Source organism: Chlamydotis macqueenii, chromosome 4 (assembly GCF_036417535.1).
Source record: "Chlamydotis macqueenii isolate bChlMac1 chromosome 4, bChlMac1.mat, whole genome shotgun sequence".
Lineage (NCBI taxonomy): Eukaryota > Metazoa > Chordata > Aves > Otidiformes > Otididae > Chlamydotis > Chlamydotis macqueenii.
Window position 1 is genome coordinate 49291318 of NC_141559.1, and position 20443 is coordinate 49311760.

The 20443-nt window shown below is 46.4% G+C and overlaps 2 protein-coding genes across 2 annotated transcripts; one reads left to right on the top strand and one right to left on the bottom strand.

Moving 5' to 3' along the window:
- Positions 1-3312: 3312 nt before the first annotated feature.
- LOC147600978 (cilia-and flagella-associated protein 96-like) lies at positions 3313-8363 on the top strand. The gene is made up of 7 exons (XM_086747672.1): positions 3313-3441; positions 4263-4482; positions 5792-5929; positions 6018-6093; positions 6560-6742; positions 7261-7433; positions 8315-8363. Exons 1-7 carry the CDS (start codon positions 3345-3347, stop codon positions 8361-8363), a joined length of 936 nt encoding a protein of 311 aa, XP_086603798.1. The 5' UTR covers positions 3313-3344.
- A 7838-nt stretch (positions 8364-16201) lies between these two features.
- CCDC110 (coiled-coil domain containing 110) lies at positions 16202-20421 on the bottom strand. The gene is made up of 5 exons (XM_086747673.1): positions 20251-20421; positions 19603-19668; positions 18841-18951; positions 17030-18145; positions 16202-16927 (listed from the first exon to the last, which is right to left on the bottom strand). The coding sequence occupies exons 1-5, from the start codon at positions 20419-20421 to the stop codon at positions 16202-16204; spliced, it is 2190 nt and encodes a 729-aa protein (XP_086603799.1).
- Positions 20422-20443: the final 22 nt, after the last annotated feature.

A 20443-nucleotide genomic window follows, 5' to 3' on the forward strand; every position in this document is an offset into this window, starting at 1 on the left:
TTTCTCATTAACAGAGTGTAAAGCTAAATGTCCTTCCAGCATCAGGTATTTAGCTTTTCCACAAAGCAGCAGAAAAAAAAGATGGCCAAGAAGAGCTGCTGAAAAGCTGGCTTAGCATTTTGTGAAACCTGTCAGTTTGTAACCATGGAACAGGTTCTGCTGACAACGACAGAATGTGGAATTAACTTCTTTGAAAACAACAGAGCTTCCTAGAGTTCACCGTGACAAAAAGGGGAGAAGGATCTAGGCCTTCGGGGTTTTTTTTACCCTAACTCAGTTTTGGTTTTCCTCTGTTTTTCTGGGGTTTTTAAACAGTTTTTAGAAGCCTGCAAATAATACTGTGACTAAGAAAGAGCAAGAACCTCGATGGGAGATTACCTTATATCAGCCATTTTAAGACGGACAGGTGATTAAATGTATACTTAATATACACAACTCTTGAAGAATAGACCTTACTTAAGACACCTATGGCAGGAAGCTTTTGTGTTTGAAGAGCGTTTGTGTTCTACTTTTACCATGTTAATGTTCTCCAGAGTCTGTTGCCGAAACGTCTGGAAGGATTCCAGCTGTTGCTGAAGGATCTAAAATGTATTAAAAAAAAGAGAGAAAATCAGTTGGCAGGGCTTCTTTTGTTGGTTTTTGTTTTACTTGTTGAGATGAAATGATCTGTCTGGTTTAGACTGTGGTGTACTGGTTGGCCAACGTAGGAAAGCTGGACTGTCTCTGGGATCAGTAAAGGGAAACGCTAGTATTCGCCATTAACAGAAGTAATATTGGCTAAGCTGTAACGACACAGAAGTGCTTTAGAATCTAGATGGCGCAGACTCTTCACATAGATCAAAGGATGCTTCTCTGCATGAATCGTCCTGCAGAAGCTCAGTGAAAATCTCGGCTAAAGGAATGAGCAAAACTTGTCTGGCTTTCCATGTGTTCTGCTTTGGCAGAAAATTCCCCAAAACAGCAGCAGTGACCAGCAGCTAGCCGGAGCTGCTCTTGCTGCTCTGGGGAAGTGTGGCGCAGGCCAGTTTGTCGGCGGTGTTTTGGCACTCCCATGGACTGCAATAAATACAGCCTGTGTCAATTCTGCTAGGGAGGACTTTCTGCCCAGTCCTCCTGCTCCCATCTGCAGTCAGGATCCAACCAGCTTACTTGCAGTGTTGTTTGCGGGTCAGCTGGGTCCTCTGCTCCTCCTGGGTGATGATCTCCAAAGAAGAATGGCACCGAGGAAGCAGCCGAGGCTCCCGCCAAGAGCGAGTCCCTTTTTGCCTGGCCGATCAGGTCTGGGGGCTGGCCCCTGACGAAGAAAGGAGAGCCGTTCATTCCAGCACGGGCTCTCCTCTGTACTGGATTTCCTGCCAGCGATGCCAGTTCCTCCGCTGCTTTGGCCACAGCCTCCCAGGCCCACCTGAAGAGCACGAGAGGGGACAGCCCAGCGCGCAGGTGCCCTCAGTGCACTGACACAGCGAGGTGAGGCGAGGCGAGGCGTGCTGCCCCCTCCTGTGACAATGACATCACAGTTGGCTGTTCCACCGCCTCTCCCCGTCCAATGGTCTTGAGTCCGGCCGCCCCCACTGAGAGCCTGTCCCCAGCTGCCTGCTCAGAACCAGACCTGGCAACCCTGAGGGGAGCCTGCTTGTGCGGTAGGTGCCTCCTTCTTCCTGCTGGTGTTGTGTTCTTTGGGTGTTTTGGTGGCATTGGGGTTGGTGGCTTGCTTGGTTGGTTGGGTGGGTTTTTAACTTTTTATTGCACACAGCTCCACACCTTGTCGCTGTGGGTGGGCTTGCTCAGTAGCACAGTCACATCGGTGGCCCAGGTTTTTGTAATTTACATTGGAAAAGTAATATTCTGCCATACGTTGTTTAAATGTAAAGCGATTTTGTGAGTGCAGTTTCACCTTGCCAGGAAGAAAAAGAGAGAAAAAAGTCTCCCTGCCAAAGTATATGGAGCGCTGAAAATGTATATGAACAATATTCATTGTTAGTGTTTTCTGTGCTTGAAGTACAAAAGCAGAGGTTCACTGTCTGCAATGTTAGACACAGGTTTTTAAGCTAGATTGCGCGAGCAGACAAAGAACGGTAGAGAATCAAAGAAGAGTAATGAAATATATAAGATCTGTATTAGTAGATGTATTTCCAGGGCTGTGCTGCTGCTGCTTTTCTAGTCTGCACCCATACGCCAGATCGAGCTGACGCATGATGTGAATCTCTCAGAGTTTTCTCCAGCCTGAGTTATTTTCATTCCCATCTTCCATCTCCCCTTTGCCCCCAGAGTTAGTGACAAGCTGGGACCTGATCTGCACTGTCTTTCCTCTGCATTCCACCCTAATGTCTTAACTTCCCTGCTCCCTTTCAAGCTGTATGGACACAGATACTTGAGCTATTTCTTTGCACATCCTCCATGTTTTGGGTCATTCCTAGATTTCACGACTTTGAAGAAATAGCTTTCCTAACATATTAAACAATCTCCTCTCCCTCGACTTCCATTCCTGGTGAACTGCCCGTCTGTTGTCATCTTCCTCCTCAAGGCAACTGTTCCTCTAGCTGATTCCGATTTCCATCTCTACTGGTTTTCACTCTGGGAATTGGATCCCTGGTCATCCTAGTGCTGAGCCTGCTCTCTGTTGAAGCCCTTGGGTTCCTTACACCGGTTGACTAGGCGTTTTCCTTAGTTCTGTCAGGCTCCAATGAGGGTGATGCTGAGGAAAAAGTAACATTTCCTGTCAACTATTTGCATGAAGACCAAGAAGCAATTGGAGATGTTTACCATGACCAGGTCTTGGATTGGGTAGATGGCTTCCAAAATTCCAGTTTTATCTCTTATCCCAGATTTGTCCATACACTCACCTTCTGTACCCTTATTAGGAAGTGAGTGAAAACCCTTGCTAGAGATAAGCCACAGGATGAAGGAGGAGGCTGCGCGGCACGGTTTCTTACTAGCTTTTAATGCCACCAGAAAGTCTTGTTTTAGTACTCCAAAGAATACCCATTATAAATTTTGACCCCAATGATGTACACTCAGGAAGAGTTGCTGCACCAGCTGTATTCCAAATGCATTTGATTTTCTTTCTCTGCTCGTGTTTTGAATTTGTTTAAGGGAGGAGATATAACGGTATCTCAATCCCACATAGTGCCTTTGTCCTCCAAGCACCAAAGCTGTCAGTCATATTGTAGACGGTTTTCTTCAGGTTACATTTATTGGTAATATTTTTAATCCAAACATCTTGCATTTCACTTAAGTAAACTTTTTGTTTACAGGTGTGGAGTGCCTCTCGACTTTTTCAGTGGAAAAAGAAGCAAGGATACTTGAAGCCTTTTAGGGCAGTGCCTGGTCACACAGATCCAGCCATGCCTGTGGAAGGGAAAAGTGATATGGAGAGGATTGGCCTCTTCAGGGAAATGGATTATGTTTCCATTGGAGATAAATATGTGTCCCACTATATGCGTACGTACATGGAATTGTCATCAGTATTTGGTGATGGGGACCACCTCTAGTTTCCATCTACTGCAGAAGTCCTGTTTTCTAATGTATTATTCTTTTTGTTAGAGGGAACTGCTGTTTCCTGCGTATTCTTTGCAGGCAAATTCTTTTTAAATTAGTGTTGCAAATGTGTTTCTGATCCGATCTGACTGACACGCGTGAGATTCCTCATCCTGTCTTTTTCAAGAATGTTCGCCTTTACTTGTGGTTTAACGGCAATACTCATTGAGAAAGGCAGTTTTTGGAATTAATGAGGTTCCAGAGGTCTACCCTCAGTAGCTGCTTTGAAGCGATAATGCAAAATAATCGTGGCTTCTCAATGGAGACACTTGTGCTGTGGTGTTGTGTCAGTGGTGAACGTGTCCACCAGAAGCCCGGGGGATACGCTTGTACCCCACCAAGCTGCTGGGGATTCAAAACGCAACTGGAGGCACTTAAGCTATTCTGCCTGGTCTGGAGTGAGTGAGAGAGGGGATGCTCCTGCAAAGTGCTGCTGGTGGTACAGAAACAGGCATCGTCTCTAGCTCTGCATTGTGGTCTGGAGTAAGCCATCTCTCTCCCTTTCCTGGAAAGCAAGGGCAGGGGTTAGAAAACTGGAACTCGGTGCTGTGAATACTTTCTCATGGCGCTGTCTTTCAGACAGACCCATTTACAAGCAGGATTTACAAGTTAAATGCTGTGTAGCACATTCTTTGAGCCACCCAGATCCAGCCCTTAGTTTTCTGATGCAGACTAAGAGAAGCACTAAGAGTGACCAGTTCTTGACAGCGCTTTCTTTTTTAAAGGTCCTTTTAACGAAGCTGCAGGCAAGAACAGGCAGATGTTACCTGGGGGGACCAAAACACTGTCGGCTCTGCAGGCTGGTTATTTTGAGTCTCATTTTGCGAGGATTTTTGATGGGGAAGCCTACGCAGACCCTGTTCAGCTAAGGAGACGCTATAGGTTGGCAGAGTCAAAGAAAAATTTGGGCCCAGCGTTCCGTCCCAGTAACGGAGAGAACTTGCTGTAAGTGCTGTTAAATCGTTCTAAATTGACCTTTTTTTTTCTTTTCTGTGCGCTAAAGATGGTTTCCACAGATTCTTTCTTATAAACCCTGTAATGAGAGTACAGTACTGTTGTTCTGTCAAATGTAGTGTTGGTCCGTTCTGAGCGAAGCATGTTGAGCAGCGACACAGAGTAGGCTGAACAGAGGTAGAAATCAGGTCCTGATGCTTGCTCTTAACTCCGTTTTTTTTTTTTTTTTTTTCTGTACACAGCTCTCTTAAACCCTTCAGCTTTTAGCTTAGAGTCTCATAGTTATATTTAGTCCTATCTTTCTCCAAGCTTTGCTTTTGGAAAGTTAGGAGAGTCACCTCTTGTTTATTTTATAGACCTATCTTTTGGGATGCAAGGATTAGCTATGTTCAGCTGTATGTTACAGGAACACCTCAGCTTGTAATAGGCATGTAAGATATGGTGCGGAGGCTTTCTGTTGGATACACGTGTGCTCACGGCGTGAGCTCCGTGTTCAAAGCTTTCTTTCAGCTCCAACTTGACTTCATAGCCCAAAGTATTTCTAAGGCTTTAGCTGTTAGAAACACCTAGGCACTTATTTCGAGTCCCTGTCAGTCAGTGAGAGTCCTGTTCCCTCACATTCTGGGTTCTGAGTCCAGCAGTGGGTGTCTTGCTTGCCACAAAGAGCTGCTAGCGTGCTCTCCTCCATGTACAGCCTCCACAAATGCACTCGCTGGCTGTGGGTGCACCAGCTCGTGCCCTTATTCTTGTGGTAGGACTTCTGAATTCCTGTTATTTTGTTCGGGGCATACAAAAAGCCTACACACAGCAGTGACCTGGAAGGAGTATGAAATAAAGCACTTAAGGGCTAGGAGAGAGCAAGATAAACGTTTATCCATTTGCCCTTTTTTTCCCTAGATATGGGTTGATGAAGTCCCTGACTCAAGGGAGGGCAATGAACAGGCAGGTTGGCGTTCTGTGCAGAGATGACCAATGCTATCTGGGCATCCTCTTCCTGTCCGTCTTCATTCACGGCCCTTTTAAGGAGGAACGCATTGAGAGGCTTTACTCTCTCCCCACCAGAACTGCAGACAGTACAGGCAAGGCAGGTTACCTCGGCAGGTTGTCTCAGCCGCTCTCTTGCTGTTTCTTCTGTGCGTGGAATGGCTGCAGCAGTAGATCCACGCAGAGTGGTTGCGATCTGGTTTGGTATGTGACTCTTGAGATGTACATGTTGTACCCTAGATGATAAGCACACTGGATCTGGAAAGCCTGCAGTATTTGCAAAGCATTAATGAATGTGTTGGTGTGCTCTGTTTAGATGTGGACTTGGCAGCTATTATGGAACCATAGGAGGGTCGTATGCGTACTTCAGTCCACAAATGAAAGACAGAGAAAGAGTCGTTCCTCCTGGAAAGAATTTTTATACTAATCCCGGAAAGAAAGGAAGTGCATATGGGTAACTTGACGATATTGCTTCTGGCAGAGTATTTTATTAAATGTTTCTGGAGTTTTGGGCACCTAAGTAATTTGTTTTGTTCTTCCAGTTACGCAAACCTTACCATAGGTGAACGATACCCGCATGAACCTGATGGGTATGAACTCGAAAGAATAAATGCAAAGGTAAAACTGTTTGTCCTTATTCTGTAGGAGGGTTATGCCCACTTATTACAATTTACGTGAACTTTTTATTCCCAGTGGTGTTTCCTTTAGCTGGAAATCACTACTGTTTCTTTACGCAGTGCAGGGATGGAAACCAATACACGACCGTCCTGTATAAGAAAGATTTAGGAATTGTTCATTGATGACGTTTTCTTTGAGACATTTTCCTACCATGCGTTCACGCTGATTGTGCGGCTTCCTGGTCAGTGAATCTAATGTTCCTTCATAGGTCTTGGAGGTCTTTTCCAACCTTAATGATTCTATGATACAGGGCGGGTATGCAAACTACCTTGATCATCAAACAAGAGTAAAGAAAGTTTGGATGAACATTCTCCAAGACTGAATTTAAATACTTTCCATTTTTCTCTTAGGGTGACCTACAGTACAAATGCTGAAGCTTGATTCTTTCAACTGATTTGTTTTGCAGAAAGCGCAAGAGGAACATAAACAGTTGGTCAAAGGAGGGCCTTTCAAGTTAAATCTGTATCCCCAGCAGTACTTTGACAGGAATCCCTACTTTAGTGACAAAGTTTTGCCACCTCTGAAGAAAACACCTCCAGTGAAGCCAGTGGTGGTACCACCTTTCAAACCAAGTTCTCCTGCTAAAAAGGTCAGTTTGTCCTACAGGTACTGGAGACCACAGATACATAGCATATTGTTAACTGACTGCCCAGACCACAAAAAGATACCAAGCAGAGGGTTATGCAATAGAAGTCAGTAAGACTAGATTACTGTAGCAAGTGAAATGCTCTGCTAGTTGGCACTCCGTCAGTCACTCCTCTCATTTTTGAAGCTGCAAATTCCTCTGGGCCTAGCGAGACAAAGATCTAACAGGGCATTTTAGCGAGTTATGTTTTTACTTTTTCTGTCACATTGGTAGGATCCTTTCCTTAAATTCCAGACTTAGGAAAGAACATTTGAAACTAAGAATTGATCCAAATAACGGCTAAAGATTTCCCTAAAGGTTCCATTGCAAATTTAAGGAACACACTTTTTCTTTGGGTTCTTTTTTGCATACTATGACGCAGTCTACTATTCAGTATTCTTCCTTGCTTTTGCATGAAAACTCTTTTTAATTAACTCAGTTATATTGTAGATTGGCACTTGGAAAAGCTCTTTTTCTTCCAGCCAGGGGGCATGAAAGGAGGCACATTTGATCCTTACCCAAGCCACTCCGCTGACCCCTATGTAATTAAAAAATCTAAGGCTGAGGCCAGCACTAAAGAACAACAGATTTTTCGTCCTCCTCCTGGGCCAAAAAGCAGACCTGTTACAAGCATAATAACTTTAAATGCCACAAGGTAAGCTCCTTTCATTTGAGTTCATGTGTCAGGTATGCTGTCTCCCAGAAGTCACTAGCACAGCTGTTTATTCCTGTCTACAATACCGGAAGAAAGGAAGGAACAAACTTTTAACAGAAGGAGAAGAAACGTATGAGGAACTGGGCTTTCAGAATTTATTCCTACTCTCTTCTGTCAATTCAGGTTACCTTATAAGGCTCTGCGTATCATGGAGACCTTCAAAATCATGCTATACAGATGTCGCTGAAAAAATACCATTTTTAATTCTTTTCTGACTGGATAAATGTCCAAAGACTAGGAATGTTCCTGTTGAAACCAAAGTCTGGTTTTGTTTTCTGTTATGTTTAAGGACCAAACTTGGCTCCCTCTGCCGGCACACATAATATTAGGTAACCTAAGCTCCTGAAGCTTTTGGAACAATGGCACTCAGACTGGATTCCTGACTACCAACACGTCACTGTGCAATGTTAGAGATTAATAGTATGCAATGTATGCCTCTAGGTAGCCAAGCACATAACTCTTTAATTTTTATCTTGCTAGGCTAAAAGCCTTCTGTTGAAACAAATCTATGTTCTGGTTTTGGCTCTTTTGTAAATGAAGACTGCGGTCGTTAGAGTTCTTTAGAGAAATACTTTCAAATGCAGGTGTCTAAGATTGCATGTAGAAGAGTTAAGCGTATTATTTTATGGAGTCTGTGAGTAACACTCAGGAGCTCTCACTCAGAGCTCTGTTGAAATAAATATGACTTAATGTGCTTCAAGGCATGAAATGTGATTACGGGACTGGGTGTAGCACAGATTTTCATCTTTAGAAAAAGTCTTGTGATTTGTACAGTGATATTTGACAATGCTCTAAGAAGTTTCTCTTCATTAACGTTTCAGATCATTAAATGTAAAGAACTACAAGACTGCACAGCTGACATTCTGCTAGGTACAGGAGCTACACTTTTTAGACCGTAAGCTGCCAAGAAAGCAAATAGAAATGTGAAAAGTGGAATTCAAGTATACAGGGCAATCGGATCTTTCTAAGTACTGGGAATGCAATATTTGGTTTCAACATATAAAGCTATAGTAAGTAATTTAAGGTCATTCATTCCTTAAGTCCAAGGCTGTTTTTGTATGTAAGTTGTCATCTTATTGCTGAAGTGGACTTTTGAAATGTACTTTTAGAAAAGGTACTTCCTCATGAGCAATTTGGGTTGCCAATTGACTCTGTACTGCAGTGGCAGAAAGTGCCTCTGTGTTAGAGTGAGGATCAGTGTATGTATCAAGCAAGCGAGTGACCTGTGTCCCCCAGTGAAAGCAAGGGCATTGATTGTCTTTTTAACAGAATTACTTCCTAATTGTAATTTGGCTTGCAAATGGACTCTATATTGCAGTGGCAGAAAGTGCACCTACTTCAAAAGTGAATATATGTACGAAGGTGAAGAAGATCTCTTCCCCCAAGTTACAACTAAGGAGGTCTCCCACTCTGCCACCGAATTGGCAAAATTCAAGGAGGGTTTTGGTCGAAGCTCTAAGGAATCCGAGGCCAAATACACCTGGAGAGTACCACTGTTGGGGGCAGATGAAATCTTGTTAAGTGAAAAAGAGGCAGAAGGGTATTGGGGACCGGGAGTGTTTTTGACGACTGGGGATTATCGTGCCCCCTGGTCTCTAACCCAACGGGCAGCCTGTTGGGCAGGCGGTTTGAACCCCCTGGAACGGGGGGAACCCCTTGCAGTCATGGGGACCGTTGATCAAACAGTGGGAAGTGTACAGAAAGCGGCTTGTTTGCAGATGCTGTACGATCGTAAACTGGAACCTAGGCAGGAGTCCCCGATTCTTTAAAACCAATTACAAGGGAAAATATGAGCAATGGCACGGGGCAAAAGTTGCAGCTGGCTTAGAGGGGCTCCCGCCCGACCGGCACTGCCGACCCCCGGATAGGAAAACGTGGACCTGGGGGCAGGTACCTCAGGAGCTGATTAATTACGGGCCCAATCATGGCGCCGTTAACCTCCCAGCTACCAAAATGGCGCCCCGAGGCTTAAGGCAGGCCGAAGTTAAAAACAACCCCCGAAGCTAAAATGGCTCCGCGCCCCGGGAGTGAAAAGCGGACACCCTTGCAAAACCGCCGGGAAGGAGGCACATCCCGAACAGGCCGCGGCCCCGTGGGCAAGCTGGGGGCCGAAACGGACCCCGCGTGACTTGAGGGACGGGTTGCCGACAGGCGGGTTGCAAAAACTGATGTCCGGATCAACCGGCAGATGAGGAATTGGATCTTAAAAGCCCCCGAGCCCCTGGTGCATCTCCCTGCACGCACCCATTAGAGACAAAGGCCTCCCGAGACCGGCGGGAAAGGGGCCCCTTCGCCCTCCGATGGCGAGCGGGGCGGGGGGGTGGTGGGGGGCAGGGCTGCATACGTATCCGATAGCTCACCGAAAATGCCGGGGTGCGTGATTAATTACGGGGCCAAAACAAGTCCCGATTACATTTTTAGTAGATCCTGGGGCCCAGCTGTCAGGTATTAAAGCAGAAGAGGCCGAAAAGAGACACACGGGCTGGGAAAAGGGTTGTTGTCAGCTTAACCCTGAGGGAAGCCCGAGGAACAATTGGGCAACAATCCGTGGTGCTTAGCGGGCCATTTACGGTAATCAAGGCGATTTTAGCAGGGACCCCAGCCCCTGACGGGGTGGCCCAAAGAGCCTCCGTGCGGAGATGGTACGCGCAGACACAACAGTATGGCGACGTTCTTCCCGTGTCCGAGGGAGCCGCAAAAATACCGGGGTCCTCCCGCCCGCCAGGAGCCGTCGAGCCCGCAGCTGGGGCGCGAATCGGCTTTGCTGCCGTACCCGGCGCGGGCGCCTCGGCGGGTGCCGCTGTGCCCGGTGAAACCGTCCGTCCCCCCGGGGGCGGGCGGCGCTGCGGCGAGCCCGGGCCCTGCGGGAGGAGCGGCGCTGGGGCGGGCAGCAGCCGCGGCCAGCGAGCGCCCGCCTGGGCTCGACGCCTGCCTCACCCCCGCGGCCCGGCCCTGCCTGGGCTGGCGGCGAGCGCGGGCCAGGTTCCCCCTGTGTGAATGTGCGTTTTCTAAAAGCTGACCCAGATCACGGTGTTGAAAATAGTAAAAAAAAAAAAAAAAAAAAAAAAATTAAAAAAAAAAATATATGTAACCTTAGGGCGTTTATTTTCTCTTTGTACAAACCGACATGTTTTTTTAAAGGAAAAGCAGGTCACTGCAAAGGGCTGGGTATAATTTCTTTCTGGTTTTCTTTCATTTCAAAGCAATAGCTGGTTCTTCAGTGAGACGGTCTTTGTGCAGAATCATGCCGTTCAAACCCACACTACTGGGTTTGCGGGCACCATGTGAAGCCAAAAAAAAGCTGTGATAAAAGAAACTTAATAGTCCAGGTAATATTAAGCAGGTATTCTTTATTACAGCGCCAGGCACACGGCGGATTGCTCCTCCAAATGTGTGCAACGTGTTAAGCAACAGGTACAGTATTTCTGCATCACAGACATACATATTCATAGAATTCCTGAGGACTTGGTTATATATTCATTAGTTTTCCGAGAAATCATCATCACCAGTTTCCTCCCACGACAGGTTATTCCCCGGTCTCTGCGTCCATCTCATGTCTGTTCTCAGGAGTCACAGTCTCTCCGTCCTCTTCATCACTGTGTTGTCTGTGTGAACTCAAACTTTTATCCTGCTTTGTTCTTGCTGCCAGGGCGGTTTCTTGCTGACTTGTCTTTGTTGGTTCCCAGTTTCCTTGGTTATTGCACCCTGTCAGTTGCTCCTAACCTCCTCAAGCGCCCTTATCTTGGTTTCAGCTAGAGTGTCTGTACTCCCTCAGGATGTTCCTGTCTAACTTATCTTAGTCCCTGCTAGAGCATCCTGAAAGTACCTCGTTGTATTATGAGTCTGCTGTTCTTTCTCTCAAGGTTAGTAGTTTCTGTTTTCACAGGAGAATTAAATTGTTAGGCAGGGTTCCTGCTAGGCTATATAAGAATTACTGCTTTATTATGAAGCTACTTGTTTTGTTATTTAATAATGTTATTATTCTGATTAGTCCTTTATTCTTCTAAGTCTCCTCTTCACATGTGTGTAAAGCCTTGCCAGCAAATTGGTCTGGAGTGTGCTACGTTGGGGTGATCTGTCCCCTATTTTTCCTACTTCCCAAAATGGATGGTAAGCATTTGGGTGTTAAAGTAGATGATAATTTAAAAAGAGAAAAGAGGTCAAAACTCACTGATACCTCGCTTACTGATGGAAGTAGTAGCCAAACTTGGATAGATGACCGTTTGACCCCTCAAAGGATCATACAGCATTATGGCCCCGCAACATGGAACCCTACTGAATTAATCAGTGGTGCTCAAGAACCAGTTTACAGCCTAAATCGTATCATCCGGCTGCAAGCCGTGTTAGAAATCATTACCAACCAAACAGCTGATGCCCTGGATTTATTAGCAGATCAGGCTACCCAAATGCGAAGAGCTATCTTTCAACACCGCATGGTTCTTGACTACCTATTGGCTGAGGAAGGAGGAGTTTGTGGCAAGTTAAATGATTCTAATGGTTGCTTAAAAATGGATAACAATGGCAAGGTTGTGAAACAAATTACCGCAGGGATACGGAAATTAGCCCATGTTCCAGTCCAGGCCTGGAAAGGCTGGGATGTGGACATGTTTTCCTGGCTTGCGGGCGGCGTATGGGTTAAACTCATTTTATTTTACCTGTTATGTGGTTTGGTCATGTTATTGTTCTTACCCTGTATTATTCTGTGTTTTATACAATTAATCCAGTGCGCTGTAACTAACATGCAATTTGTATCTACTGTTTCACCTGATGGAGTTAAGCAGCTTCATGCCATACGTTGATCTGTGGCACCTACAGTGGAAGTTATAGGAGCTGCTCTTTTCTGGCCTCTCCTACACCACTATCCCTTTCTAGCCAACCATGGGTCCTGAAGAAGCAATCTTTGAGCCACTGGGTGGTGTGAGAGACTTGAATTATGGGACTTTTGTCTCAAAGGTTGCTTGCACGGCTGCAAGGACGCCTGGCAAGGACAACTGCAAGGCCAGGAAGGCACTCTGCACAGCATCAACGACTAACCACAGATATACACATTCACCTGCAGACAGCATGCGAGCGCCTCATGGACAACAGGCAGAGGCCAAAGAATGGCACAGGACAGTTCTGCACGGGCGTGGGTCGTTGCTTTGGGCGAGCAAGCTACAAAAGGCCACCGAGACAGACCCTGGTTTCCTGGAGGGGGGGCGGAACAGGGAATCACCCACTGCTGACTTCAGGAACACGGACCCCAGGGACGCCAAGGATCCACGGTAGTGGCTTTTTGCGCTTCTCTATCCCAAACTCTTGCTTAATTCCTCATCCTATTTTCTGATCTTTCCTATTGCTACTTCCCCTTTTCGGCATTGTTGAATAAACCAGTGAGCATATGACATCTGACCTCATTTGTGTATTAATCTTGCTCGAGGTGGTACTGGTGTCAGCCAATACCTCGAGGTCCTTTTCTGCCGGGCAGCTTTCTAGCCACTCTTCCCCGCACTGTTAGCGTTGCATGGGATTGTTGTGAGTGAAGTGCAGGGCCCACTTGGCCTTCTTAAACATCATACAGTTGACCTCGGCCCATCAATCCAGCCTGTCCAGATGCCTCTGCAGAGCCTTCTTACCCTCGAGCAGATTGACACTCCTGCCCAGTTGGTGTCATCTGCAAACCTACTGAGGGAGCACTCAATCCCCTCACCCACATCTTTGCTAAAAACATTAAACAAGAGTGGCTCCAAAACCAAGCCCTGGTGAACGCTGCCTGTGACTGGCTGCCAACTGGATTTAAATCCATTCACCACAACTCTCTGGACTTGGCCATCCAGCCAGCATTTTACCCAGGGAAGAGTACACCTGTCTAAGCCATGAGGCACCAGCTGTGGGAGACACTGTCAAAGGCTTTACTAAAGTCCAGGTAGATAAAATCCTCAGCGTTTCGCTCATCCAGTAGGCAGGTCAGCAGATCATGTGTTGTGGTTTTGTTTAGTGAGGGGGGCCTAAGGTGGTAGCTTCTGTAGGAAACTGCTAGAAGTCGCTCCCCTTTGGTCAGTGGACTTGGCCAGGCCTAGGGCAGACCTGCTGCTGGCCGAGGCTGAGCCGATTGGTAGCAGAATGTCCCGTGATAACGCCTCTGCAATAACGTATTTAAGAAGGGGAAAACAGAAAAAAAAAAGAGAGGAGAGGAGAGAAGATGTGAAGAAGCTGAGCGGGGGCAGAGGCGCAGAGGGGGAGGCGCAGGCCTCATGGGCCTTGCAGGCCTCACCCTCTGGCCTCTTGCCAGGCAGCCGACTGGGCCCGACTCAGTCCAGCCCGGCTGCAAGAAGTGGAAAGGAGATGAGAAGTGAATAAGATGTAAAAAAAGATCCTGAGAGACATCTACCAGCCTGTTGTGAGGAACGGCTGCAGACGCCAAGGTCAGTTCAGAAGGAGGGGGAGGAGTAATGCGGCTCCTGGCCAAGATTCCCCTGCAGCCTGTGGTGACGACCATGGTGGAGCAGGTTGTCCCCCTGCAGCCCATGGAGGCCCACGGAGGAGCAGAGATCCACTTGGAGCCCGTGAAGGACCCCACACTGGGGGAGGTGGATGCCTGAAGGCGGCTGTGGCCCGTGGAGACAGCTGGGACAGCTGGGACAGCTGTTCTAGAGGGACTGAACTCCGTGGAAGAGATGAGCCACGCGGGAGCAGTTCCACAAAGGACTGTGGTGTAGGGGTGGGACCCCACGCTGGAGCAGGGGAGGAATGTGAGGAGTTCTTCCCCCAACCATGAAGCAGCGGCGTGAAACAACATGTGATGAACTGACCGCAACCCCCATTCCCTCTTCCCCCCTGTGCCGCTCAGGAGGGGAAGGTAGTAGAGATAATGTTAAGCTTGGGAAGAGGGAGGGGTGGAGGGAGGTTATCTTGTTCTCTGTCTCATTATCCTGCTGTTTGTAGTAATAAATGAATAGTTTTCCCCAATTTGAGTCTGTTTTGCCCGTGATGGTAACTTTACGGATTTCTCCCTGTCCTTATCTCAAACCTCGAGCCGTTTTTCCTTATATTTTCTCTCCCTGTTCTCTCGGAAGGTGGGGGGAGTGAGAGAGAGACTGCATAGTCTGGTCCTGATCGGAGCTGAACTACGACATCATGGAAAGAAATCAGGTTGGTGGAGCAGGGCCTGCCCTTCATGAACCCTTGCTGGCTGGACCTGATGTCCTGGTTGTCCTGCCATGCCTGGTGAGCGCACTCAAGATGAACCGCTCCATAATGTTCCCCAGTACCAAGGTCAGGCTGACAGGCCTGTAGTGCCCCAGACCCTCCTTCAGGCCTTCTTGTAGATGGGTGTCACGTTGGCAAGCCTCCAGTTGTCTGGGACCTCCCCTGTCAACCAGGTCTGCTGATAAATGACAGAGAGTGTCTTGGCAATCTCCTGCACCAGCTCCCTCAGTACTCTTGGGTGGATCCCATGTGGCCCCGTAGATCTGTGTTTGTTCCAGGTTGTTAACTGCTTCCTCCTGGATTATGGTGGCTTTATTCTGCTCTCTGTCCCTGTCTTCCAGCTCAGGGGGCTGAACAGCCTGGGGAGGACTGGTCTGGGTAATGGTAGGGGTGCTGACCTGAGGTACCTTAGCGTCATCTTCGTAGAGATTATCGAGAGCGTTTGCCATGTTGTTCACTTGTGCTCTGAAGTTTTTCTTCATGTCCTTCTGTCTGTTCTCTTTTTGTAGTTCTTCCTCTTCTATTTTCCTCTGTCTTTCAGGAATTTTTTCATTCACTTAGAGGGTGGAAATACTGAAAGTTGTAATACAAATGATAATGGTGTCCCTTGGCTTCTTGGCAGTACCTTTGGCTGATGGCGGAATTTAGAACTTCTTTACATATTGATCATCTAGTCAGTAGCCGAAGTATTTGCCAATTTAATATCTTTATTGACTTTGTGTGGGAATGGGGGTTATGGTCCATTCATTACTTGTCGCTTTACGCCGCTCCTTCCTACTTGGGGGAAGAACTGCTCACCTTCCCCCACTGCTCCAGCAGAGAGTCCCTCCCATGGTCTACAGTCCTTCACGAACTGCTCCAGCATGGGTCTTTTCCACAAGGTACAGTCCCTCAGGAACAGGCTACGCCAGCACGGGCTCTCCAGAGACCACGGCCTCCTTTGGGCATCTGCCTGCCCCGATGTGGGGTCCTCCAGTGGCTGTAGGGGAATCTCGGGCAGGAGGAACTTTACTCCTTCCCCTCCTTCTTCACAGACCTTGGCATCTGCAGCCGTTCCTCTCACAAGGAATTCTTCACCATCAGGCTCAGGCAGATGCCTCTCAGGTTCTCTCACATCTCCTCTCTTCTCTCGGCCGGGTCAGGCCGGGCTGAGTGGTGCCCAGAGAGCCGCCCGGCGGGAGGCTGGAGGGTGAGGCTCTCAGGGCCTGCAAGGCTTGTGCCTCCCCGTCTCTGCCCACGCTTCTGAACCCAGGCAGTTCTTTGTGGAGCATAACAAAACCATGGAGATGAGGGGACATCAGAATTGTAAATGTTTTACAAAACAAAACGGTTTATTAGGATTTATTTGAAGCAATAAACTGTTGTAGATTATGGGGAATTGCCTGCAAAAAAAATCAGCTCATGAGATGTTTCCAAATGAAGCTCAGACCGTGTGCATCATATTCCAAGGCTTTAGGCTTAGGACAGACATTTCAGTACAAATTCAGGTGGAATATTCAAAGTAACCAGGATTCGTTTGCTCACAGACTCAGAGCTGTATCTTGGCATTGCAGAGAAATGTCCTCCTGCAAACGGTGCAATTCCGGCTGTACTTCATCTCTCTCAAATCCAGGAGTCTGCAGTTGATTTTTTAATAGTAAATGTTCTTCGGTCAGTTTTCCTATGTCACTTTCATATTGGGAAATGTCTTGTCCATATTCCTGCAGTTTTTTCTGGATTACCTGAATTTCCTCCATGATGTTTGTTATTTCTATTGATAGCCTGTTGTATTCTCCACTTATTCTGGTGAAGTTTGATCCTAAAAGGTCAGTATCTGCTTTGACGTTTCTGAGTTCAGTCATGAGTGGATCTTCTGTATAAGCTTTGTCTGACTGGAGTTGCTCAAAGTCCTTCTGCAGCACCTGTGCGGTACCAGAACATTCCTGCAGGGTCCCCTCAAGGTTAAGTTTTTTGTCTTCCAGTCTTGGCATGAAGTGAAGAGGAGTTTCCAGGTCAGATTTTGCTGCCGTTTCTTTTTCTTGGATTTGTTGCCTCCTACTGCAATTTCTGTCAAGCTCTTGCTCTAGGGAACTGTCTTCTCTTGTAAGATGCAATATTTCCATCTTAAGGTTTTGATTTGTTTCCTGTAGCTTGAACTGTTCCCTGGGCAAGAACTCTAGCAGTGCGTTGAGCCCTTCTCGTCTACAGGTAACAGCTTTCTTCAGTTCGTCTACTTTCTGGTTCCTCATTTGAAAACCATGTTGTGTCTGTTTTGAACGTTGGTTTCCATTGTGGAGTTGATTCCTCTCTTCCTCCAGGGTGTTGTTCTGGTTTTGGAGTTCTTTACATTTTCTTAAGAAGTTATTTGCTTCCTGAATACATTTGTTGTCATCTTCTTGTGATTTACCCAACAGCATTTGCACACTTTTCGTTTCTTCCGCTGAGTCCCTAGGTTGCCTACTACATGTTGGTAGTTTCTCTTTCAAAGACTGTATGGTAAGAGTAAGAGGTTCCACGTTGCTCTTGAGAGCTAGATTTTCATTTGGAAGATCATGTACTGTTTTTTGGAAATGCTCAGAGTTTTTCAGGTACTTTTGCAAGGCTTTGATTTTGCCGTCGTATTCAGAGGCTACATTGATTTTGCAGAACTTCTGATTTCCTTGCCTCAGTAACGTTTGATTTAAAACAGTCGGTGGTGGTTCTTCTTCTTTTTGCAGTTGCTCTTTGCTATCAAGGGTCATTAGCTTAGCTTTCACCATCTCGGAAAAAGGATTAACTGGGAATGTGGCACCTTCACTATAACGGATTCTCAAGTCCTTACGTACGGTTTTGCTTTGAGATTCTGCTTTTTCACTGTATGCTGTTGTAGGCCACCCACTCCATACATTGGCATAGCTGGAGTCTTCATAAAATTCTTGATCAAAATGTCGCCCACTTTTTTTAACTGGAACTAAACCAGTATGCGATTCATCTAAAGAGGTCACCACTTTTGCACCTTCTTTTAGGTGATTTAGTTTATCTCTGGATAAAAAGCCAGATTTTTCTGCATTACCCGCTAACAAATCCCAATCATTGCGGACTGACTTCTGGAATTCTTCTTTCAGCAACTTGGTCGGATAGTTAGTATTGTCTCTTTTAGGAAGTTGTTCCCCAAATTTGGGAAAAGGTATATGATGTGTAGATTCACCAAAAATGACCTTCTGATGGGCAGCATTCCACCCTTCTGTCTCCAAACCAGTGCCAGATAGCCAATGTCCACACTGATGTCCATTTGTTCTTGCAAGCCCGCTGTTGTTTTCAAACAGATCTTCTGAATTGTCAGCCATTTCAGCTGCTATAGTTTTAAGTGAAAACCTGCGTGGAATATTAATGTCACGGACGACATTTGCAGCGTTGGCATTTGCTTCCACGTGCTCATCTGAACGGAGCTGTTGATCATGATGAACTTTTCTCTTAGAAGGCAGCGATTCAGGATTTTGCAGAAGCTACCCCACAAAAGTAAACAGAAATGTACAAAGAACTGTCATGCTCTGAAAACTGTGAAACATGGCCGTGCTGGAAGCATGAGACAAATAAGTAATTAGCAAAGCAACTTATCCATCAAGACGTGTACAATTTACCTGTGCCAATGCCCTTTAGCCCTTAAAAGAACGTCCACGGTTATCATCGGCCCCATTTCATTCAGTACTGGGCTTTGGAGCCGGCACAGAATCCCGAGGAAGTGGATTAAATGGCTTGAGTGTATTTGCAGCAGAGGAGAGATGACTGAAGGAGACTATAGGTTGCCTTTGGTTGTTTTTGCCATCCCAGTCCCTATGAAACAAGGGCAAACTGGAGTTCACACTGAAGAGAGCCAGAAGAAGTAGGGTTTATGCAGCATGTCGTAGGAGAGGGACTAAATGTATTCCCTGTCCTCATGCCTCTCTCTTCTGTCCTTGACTCTCTGCCCTGTCTCCCAACCTGCTTTGCATTGCATTCTGTGCCCACTGAAGAGAATCCAAATTGATTTGGGGAAGATCAGGGTACAGTCTGACCTGTGCAGAAGAGAAACTGAGTTCTCATGATAATGGGTGGGAGGGAATAGTGTATGTCATTATGGCTGAAGTTCTGCTACCCAGAAAAATCTCAGCGTGCAGCTAAAGAATCACTTGTTTGTAGGGAAAAAAATTGTTAAACATACCAGAGATGCATCACTTGGTGTGCAAGTCACCCGAGTCTTGTCTGAACTCCACAGTGGAGTTTGCGTTTCAAATATGTTTGTAGTTAGTATCCTACGGATTTTCGACTGTACCTGAAAAAGATTGAGGTTGAGTACAGGAAACTTGCACGTGGAAATATTTCATTTTCCAAAACTGTCCTATTACTGAAGAAGTTCTCTCTTAGGAAGGACAGAGGAGGTGGAGGTGGCACGTAGGAATGTGGATTTGTTTCTCATTAACAGAGTGTAAAGCTAAATGTCCTTCCAGCATCAGGTATTTAGCTTTTCCACAAAGCAGCAGAAAAAAAAGATGGCCAAGAAAAGCTGCTGAAAAGCTGGCTTAGCATTTTGTGAAACCTGTCAGTTTGTAACCATGGAACAGGTTCTGCTGACAACGACAAAATGTGGAATTAACTTCTTTGAAAACAACAGAGCTTCCTAGAGTTCACCGTGACAAAAAGGGGAGAAGGATCTAGGCCTTCGGGGTTTTTTTTACCCTAACTCAGTTTTGGTTTTCCTCTGTTTTTCTGGGGTTTTTAAACAGTTTTTAGAAGCCTGCAAATAATACTGTGACTAAGAAAGAGCAAGAACCTCGATGGGAGATTACCTTATATCAGCCATTTTAAGACGGACAGGTGATTAAACGTATACTTAATATACACAACTCTTGAAGAATAGACCTTACTTAAGACACCTATGGCAGGAAGCTTTTGTGTTTGAAGAGCGTTTGTGTTCTACTTTTACCATGTTAATGTTCTCCAGAGTCTGTTGCCGAAATTTCTGGAAGGATTCCAGCTGTTGCTGAAGGATCTAAAATGTATTAAAAAAAAGAGAGAAAATCAGTTGGCAGGGGTTCTTTTGTTGGTTTTTGTTTTACTTGTTGAGATGAAATGATCTGTCTGGTTTAGACTGTGGTGTACTGGTTGGCCAACGTAGGAAAGCTGGACTGTCTCTGGGATCAGTAAAGGGAAACGCTAGTATTCGCCATTAACAGAAGTAATATTGGCTAAGCTGTAACGACACAGAAGTGCTTTAGAATCTAGATGGCGCAGACTCTTCACATAGATCAAAGGATGCTTCTCTGCATGAATCGTCCTGCAGAAGCTCAGTGAAAATCTCAGCTAAAGGAATGAGCAAAACTTGTCTGGCTTTCCATGTGTTCTGCTTTGGCAGAAAATTCCCCAAAACATAAAAGAGCAGCAGTGACCAGCAGCTAGCCGGAGCTGCTCTTGCTGCTCTGGGGAAGTGTGGCGCAGGCCAGTTTGTCGGCGGTGTTTTGGCACTCGGCACACCCATGGACTGCAATAAATACAGCCTGTGTCAATTCTGCTAGGGAGGACTTTCTGCCCAGTCCTCCTGCTCCCATCTGCAGTAAGGATCCAACCAGCTTACTTGCAGTGTTGTTTGCGGGTCAGCTGGGTCCTCTGCTCCTCCTGGGTGATGATCTCCAAAGAAGAATGGCACCGAGGAAGCAGCCGAGGCTCCCGCCAAGAGCGAGTCCCTTTTTGCCTGGCCGATCAGGTCTGGGGGCTGGCCCCTGACGAAGAAAGGAGAGCCGTTCATTCCAGCACGGGCTCTCCTCTGT